This window comes from Melozone crissalis, unplaced genomic scaffold (assembly GCF_028551555.1).
Source record: "Melozone crissalis strain CALT ecotype California unplaced genomic scaffold, PUWL_Pcris_2 ptg000111l_1, whole genome shotgun sequence".
NCBI lineage: Eukaryota > Metazoa > Chordata > Aves > Passeriformes > Passerellidae > Melozone > Melozone crissalis.
The window spans coordinates 10,951,564-10,958,409 of NW_026535888.1; the positions used below are offsets into that span (position 1 = coordinate 10,951,564).

General features: G+C 50.1%; 1 protein-coding gene across 4 annotated transcripts; it reads left to right on the forward strand.

Annotated features, from left to right (window-relative positions):
• The first annotated feature begins 176 nt into the window (after positions 1 to 176).
• On the forward strand, positions 177 to 2,799 carry LOC128947976 (uncharacterized). 4 transcript variants are annotated; one of them, XM_054292520.1, is made up of 3 exons: positions 177 to 359; positions 403 to 515; positions 645 to 2,799. In XM_054292520.1, the coding sequence occupies exons 1-3, from the start codon at positions 234 to 236 to the stop codon at positions 1,390 to 1,392; spliced, it is 987 nt and encodes a 328-aa protein (XP_054148495.1). In that variant the 5' UTR covers positions 177 to 233; the 3' UTR covers positions 1,393 to 2,799. The 4 variants fall into 4 exon arrangements, with proteins under 4 accessions (XP_054148495.1, XP_054148496.1, XP_054148493.1 ...); XM_054292521.1 differs by having other exon boundaries at positions 714 to 2,799; XM_054292518.1 differs by having other exon boundaries at positions 177 to 515; positions 559 to 2,799.
• Positions 2,800 to 6,846: the final 4,047 nt, after the last annotated feature.

Here is a 6,846-nt window from a genome sequence, read left to right on the forward strand (position 1 = left end):
TAAGAAAACAAGGCCACCGACTTCAAAGTGCTCTGAACATTCAGGGGCTCCCCCTTGGGGTCGGGAATTCCTTTGGGATATTCCCTGGGGTGGGATTTGTGCCCTTCCGAGGGATTTGTGCCCCTCCAAGGGCTTTGGAAAGGGATTTGTGCCCTTCAAAGGGCTTTGGAAAGGGATTTGGAAAGGGATTTCTGCCCCTCCAAGGGCTTTGGAAAATAGTTTGTGCCCATCCAATGCCTTTGGAGAGGAATTTAGAGAGGGATTTGTGTCCCTCCAAGCGCATTGGAAAGGGATTTGTGCCCTTCCAAGGGATTTGTGCCCTCTCAAGGGCATTGGAAAAAGATTTGTGCCCCTCCAATGTCTTTGGAGAGGGATTTGGAAAAGGATTTCTGCCCCTCCAAGGGCTTTGGAAAGGGAATTGTGCCCCTTCCAAGGCATTTGGAAAAGGATTTTTGCCCCTCCAAGGGCTTTGTGCCCTTCCAAGGGCATTGGAAAAGAATTTCTGCCCCTCCAATGTCTTTGGACAGGGATTTGGAAAGGGATTTGTGCCCCTCCAAGGGCTTTGGAAAAGAATTTGTTCCCATCCAAGGGCTTTGGAGAGGGAATTGTGCCCCCCCAGGGGCTTTGGAGAGGGATTTGGAAAGGGATTTCTGCCCTTCCAAGGGATTTGGAAAAGGATTTGTGCCCCTCCAAGGGCTTTGTGCCCTTCCAAGGGCTTTGGAAAAGGATTTCTACCCTTTCCAAGGGCTTTGGAGAGGGATTTGTGCCCCTCCAAGGCATTTGTGCTCTCCCAAGGGTGGGAGCAGCGCTGGATTTCGGACTCGAGCCCCTCGCCCACCCCTGGGAAGGTTTTGGGGTGCTCAGGGCAGCCCTGGAGACAGGGAAGGTGGAAAAGCGGCACAGGGATCCCTCTGGATCATCCCTCCCACCCCAGGATCCCTCTGGATCATCCCTCCCGCCCCAGGATTCCCTTCCCTCGGGCTCAAATCCCAAAGGGAGCAGGGTTGGGAGCTGCCCACCCCAATCATGGATTGCTTTTCATTCCACAGGGAAAAACAAAAACAACAAAAAAAACCCAAAAACAAAACCTGGATGTGGCCGAGTGCACAAGCTCTGGGTCCTAAAGGAATGGAAAAAGTGGGGAAAGGGAAGGATCCAAGGAAAAGGGAGGGATCCAAGGAAAAGGGAAGGATGAGGTATAGCAACAAGCGGAGCTCCAGGCCCTGGGGCAGCACTGGGATCTCCTGGATTCTCCTGGATTCTCCTGGAGTCCGTCCCGGTGTTCCTGAGGGATGCTCGGGGGTCCCACCACGTGGAGGTTCCTCAGCCACCCAGACCAACACTTGGACACTTTTCTGTGTCTTTTTTAACCCCAAAATCTTCCTCAGGTGAGCGGGATTGTCCCCTCAGAGTGACCCCCAAAATTCCAACCCTGTTATTTCGGATGCTTTTTTTTTTTTTTTTTTTTTTTTATTTCCCTAAAAAGTCTTTCCTGCAGCTTTTCAACTCCTAAAAGTGATTTTCACTCCTTTAACCAACCAGCCAAGGATTGGGAGGGGGTTTCTCCATGAAAAAGACAAATCCTGGCCTGTCCATGGAAGTGTCCCAGGATGGGGCTTGGAGCAGCCTCTGAGGGGCTGGAATTTGATGGATTTTTGTCTTTCCCACCCAAACCAGCTTGGGGTTTGTGGAGCAGAGGGAAAACTTCCAGTTGGAACATTGGGAAAGGCCTTGCTGCCCTTGGAAAACCCTGCTGGGAATTCTCCAGAATTCTCCAGATCCATCTGCAGCCGTGGAATCCCCAGGGAAAGCAGGGAGAGATCTTCCCATCCATGAGGGAAAACAAATTCAGTTTGGATTCAGTTCCTTAATTCTGGTATTTTCCAAACCAATCCAGAGGTTCCCACATCCAGGCATTTCCCATCCATCCATCCAGAAAGAAACCTCTGATTTAACTGGAAAAAGTATTTTCCACCTGTTTTTTTCTGTGAGGAAAAAATCCTTCCTGGGATTTGTAAATCCAGGTGGGAATGGTGGAATCCAGGCTGGATTTCCTAAATTGTGGTGTCAGGCAGTGAACAGAAGAGATTCCCTGTCAGCCCAAGGGAATCCTGATCCCATTCCTGAGGAATTCCTGCTCTGGGTGGAATTCAGAGCTGGGAAAGGTGGAGGGGATTTTTGGGGATTTTTTCCTCCCCTCTCTGGTGCTCTGTGGCAGTAGATTCAGGGATTTGCCTCTGAATTCCATTGGATTTTGGGAATTCTCCACCCAAACCTCCTCTCCCAGGTTTCTCAGCGTGCCCTGGTGGTGATGGAAGAGCAGCTGCATCCCAAATTCTTGTAAATTTTCCCTGGATTTTGGCAAATCTGGTCCATTCCAAACCAGGCATAACTCAAGCCTGGAATTTTGGAGTGTTCTCTGTGCTTTGTGTGATTTTTGTCAGCTTTCAGAGGATGTTCCAGCATCATCCCAAGAATTTTATTTTTTTTTATCGGATTCATCCTCGTGATTCCAGCTGGGGGCTTGGATTTCAGTGCTGGCAGTGTCAGGTGGGGGCTGCTCCTCTCTGCTGGGGGCTGGGTGTGAAATGTGCTGCAAAACTGATGTAATTCCATATTTATTCCTCTTTCTAGAAAAAAAAAAAAAAATCTCTGGCAAATCCAGTGATTTGGATTCCTTTTCTCGATAGGAAATAGAGAAAACCATCGAGCTCTAAATTCCTTCCAGGGAATTTTGCAAAATCGAATTGCACATCAAAAAAAAATGCCCTTTGTGAGAAAACATTCCCTAGAAAAACAACAAAAAATCCGACTTTGGAGTGCAGGAATTTATCCTGGGATGGAATTCCCTTCCTCAGGAGCTGGCACAGGGCTCAGTTTGGGATTTTTGGGTGTCTTGGCTTTGTTTTTCTCCTTGTTTGAGGAAGGAAAACATCTGACACGAGCTCCTGAGGGGTTGAGAAATGAGAAGTTGATGTTGCAACCCCAAACGTGGCACAATCCTGGTTTCTCCCCCAGTTTGGGTTTCCCACACCAGTTTGAGGTTGGGTCATTCCTGCTGGCAGCTCCTGGGGCACTGGGAGGGAAGGAGGGAATGTTTTCCTGGATTTTGGTGTCACTCCATGGTGTTCACCTCTCCCATGGAGGGCTGCACTTTGTCCTTGTCACCCCCAACTCACAAAAGCCAAAATCTTTGGGGTTTCCTCGTTCCCGGGTGGAATTTCACTAAAATCTCACAAAAAATCCTCACAAAAATCTTTGGGTTTTCCTCATTCTCATGTGGATTTTCACTGGGATTTTTCCAGCAGAAAAACCAGGGATGGTTGTGGGGAGCACATGGTGGCTCCCCCAGCTCATCCTCATGAAACGAAATCTTTGGGTTTCCTCATTCCCAAGTGGAATTTCACTGGGATTTTTCCAGCAAAAAGCCAGGGAAGCTTGTGCTGGCCCTGGGGAATGCATGGCGGCTCCCCCAACCCATCCTTGTGAGCCAAAACCTTTGGGTTTTCCTCATTCCCAGGTGGAATTTCACTAAAATCTCACAAAAAATCCTCACAAAAATCTTTGGATTTTCCTCATTCCCATGTGGATTTTCACCAGGATTTTTCCAGCAAAAAGACAGCGATGCTTGTGCTGGCCTTGAAGAGCGTGTGGTGGCTCTCACAATTCATCCTTGTGAACCAAAATCTTTGGGTTTTCCTCATTCTCAGGTGGAATTTCATTGGGATTTTTTCCACCAAAAATCAGGGATGCTTGTGCTGACCCTAGGGAGTGCGTGGCGATCATCCTCAACTCATCCTCACAAAAATCTTTGGGTTTTCCTCATTCCCAGGTGGAATTTCGCTGTGATTTTTCCAAAGCCAGAGATGCTTGTGCTGACCCTGGGGAGTGCCTGGTGGCTCCCCCAGTTCATCCTTGTGAACCAAAATCTTTGTGTTTTCCTCATTCCCAGGTGGAATTTCACTAAAATCTCACAAAAAATCCTCGCAAAAATCTTTGTTTTTTCCTCGTTCCTAGGTGGAATTTCACTAAAATCTCGCTAAAAATCCTCGCAAAAATCTTTGTGTTTTCCTCGTTCCCAGGTGGAATTTCACTAAAATCTCACCAAAAATCCTCGCAAAAATCTTTGTGTTTTCCTCGTTCCCAGGTGGAATTTCACTAAAATCTCACAAAAAATCCTCGCAAAAATCTTTGTGTTTTCCTCGTTCCCAGGTGGAATTTCACCGGGATTTTTCCAGCAGGAAACCAAGAAACCAAGAAAACCACAAAACCAAGCTCGTGCTGGCCGTGGTGGCCGCACTGCTGATTCCCCTGCCCCTGCTCCCGTCAGGCGCGGCCGTGGGATGTTCCTGGGATGTTCCTGGCAGCCAGGACGGAGCAGGGAATGCAGGGAATGTGGGAGGCTGTGCCCACGCCAGCAGCACAAGGTCCCTGCTCAGCTCCCTGCTCTGCCCACGCTCCTGCTCCGTGCCTGGGATCATCCCACCGCTCAGAGATGGAGTTTTCCCATCAGAACCGAGTTGGTGAAGCCAGAGGGAAGAGCAGCAGCTCGGAGGAGCAGGAAGCTTTTCCTTTTGGGGTGCTTTCCCTCGTGGAGAGTCGAAAATCTGGCGCAGGTTGAGCCTCTTGGAATTCTGTTTGCTGTGATTCCGTGTTGGCCTCGTGGAATTGCTCCGTGCTCGGGAGGGAACATCGAGTCCAGGCTGTTGTTTGTTCGTGTCTCAGCACTCAGGGCACTGAGTTTGTTCCCCAAACCACCAGAGATTCAGGACATCCCATATTCCCAGAGATCTCCATCCAGGAATTGCAGCCCACCCTCCTCTGATTTCATCCTTCATCCTTCACAGGGGAAGGGATGAATTTTTCCCCATCCCAGGATCCAGCCAGTTCCCATCTGGGTGGTTTGGAGATGGCAAAGTCCCAGCAGCAGCTCCAAGTCCCCGTCACGATGGCACCAAAGTTGTGGCAGTGCCAGGTGGATTGGCCACAGCACAGAGTCCTGCTGGCCACGGTTCTGGGGCTGTGGAACCCCAAGTGTGGCTTTGGAGACCTCAAAGCTGGAGTCTGGAGACCCCAAAGTTGGAATTTGTAGACCCCAAAGTTGGGGTTTGTAGACCTGCAGATCTGGTTGGTAGGCTCCCAAGTTTGGGGATTTGTGGACCCCAAGATTTGGGGTTGTGGAACTTTGGGGTTATGGAACCCCAGGTTTGGGTTGGTGGAACCCTAGATTTGGGTTGGTGGAACCCCAGTTTTGGACTTCTGGACCCCAAGGTTTGGATTTGTGAACCCTCAGGTTTGGATTTATGATTGCCCAGATCTGGATTTGTGAACCCCCAAGTTTGGGGTTGTGGAACTTTGGGGTTATGGAACCTCAGGTTTGGGTTGGTGGAACCCCTGGTTTGGGCTTGTGGACCCCAAGATTTGGGACTGTGGAACTTTGGGGTTATGGAACCCCAGGTTTGGGTTGGTGGAACCCCAGATTTGAGGTTATGGAACACCAAGTTTGGGGTTTTGAGCCCCCAAATTTGGAGTTATGCAACCCCAGAATTGGGGTCGTGGACCTCAAGGTTTGGATTTGTGAACCCTCAGGTTTGGGTTTGTGGACCCCTGGGACTGGATTTATGATTCCTCCCCCAGATTTGGATCTGTGGACCCCGGACTTGGGGTTGAAGACTCCCAAGTTTGGGTTTTTATGGAGCCCCAGATTTGGAGTTGAGGACTCCCAGGTTTGGTTTTTATGGAACCCCAGGGTTTTGGGGTTGGGTTTGTGGAGGGAACAGCTTCATCCCAAGAGTCTTTTCCTTCGGGTTTGGGTTTGTTCTGCTGTGGCTGAGCTGGTTCTTCATTCCCGGCGCCACCAGGAGAAGCCCGGGTGGGTTTGTTGTGCTCTGTACATCGTGGAATTCCGTGTTTTGCCAAGAAATAATCCTATAAAAACCCCCACACTGCGCTGTGGGGTGCTTTGTGGTGAAGACTGAAGGTCAGAGCCAGCCCCATGAAATTCCCCATGAACCTCTTGTCCTCTTCCAGTCTCCTCATCTTTTGGTGTTGTCGGGATTTTGTTCCTTCTCTCTTGGGAACTGATCCTTCAGGACAGTCATTGGATTTAGGAAATATTTGATGAAGAAACCAAGAGTTTCTAGTGGTGTCTCCCCTGAGTAATTTCAGCAAATTTCAATAGGCACCTTCAAAAAAAGCTTCCGTAAATTCCCGGGTTTGCTACAAGAACTGGATCCCATCGGAGGGAACCAAAATGCTGCTTGGGAAAAACAAACAAAACGAACAAAAAAAACCCCAAAACCGCTCACCCCGCTAAGGAACTCCTCTGTCTGCCCCCCGAATCCCAGAGCTGCTCTTGAGGTGTCCCCCTGGGGAGAACCAGGGTTGGATTCTGCCCCTGCTTGGAATTCAAACATCCAGGAGGGAATCCCAGATCTCCAGAAGGGTGTCCCAAGCCCAAGGATGTCCCAGACCTCAAGGGGAGCGTGATGGAGGCTGGGAAGGGAATCCCAGAATCCAGGAAGGGAATCCCAGAGTTTGGGAAGGGAATCCCACAGCTTGAGGAGGACAGCTTGGTCTGGAGGAGGAGGAGATCCCAGCTCCAAGGAGGGCATCTCCAGGAGGGGATCCAAGATCTTGGGGAGGTCATCCCAGCCCTCAGGGAAGGAATCCCAAGCTCGAGGAGAGCATTCCAGACCTCGAGGGGAACATCCCAACCCCAGCAGGGACTTCCCAGACCCCAAGGAGGGACAGCCAGACCTCAAGGAGGACATCCAAGATCTGAGGAGAGCATTCCAGCTCCATGGAGAACATCTCAGTTCCAAGGAGGACATCTCAGCTCCGAGG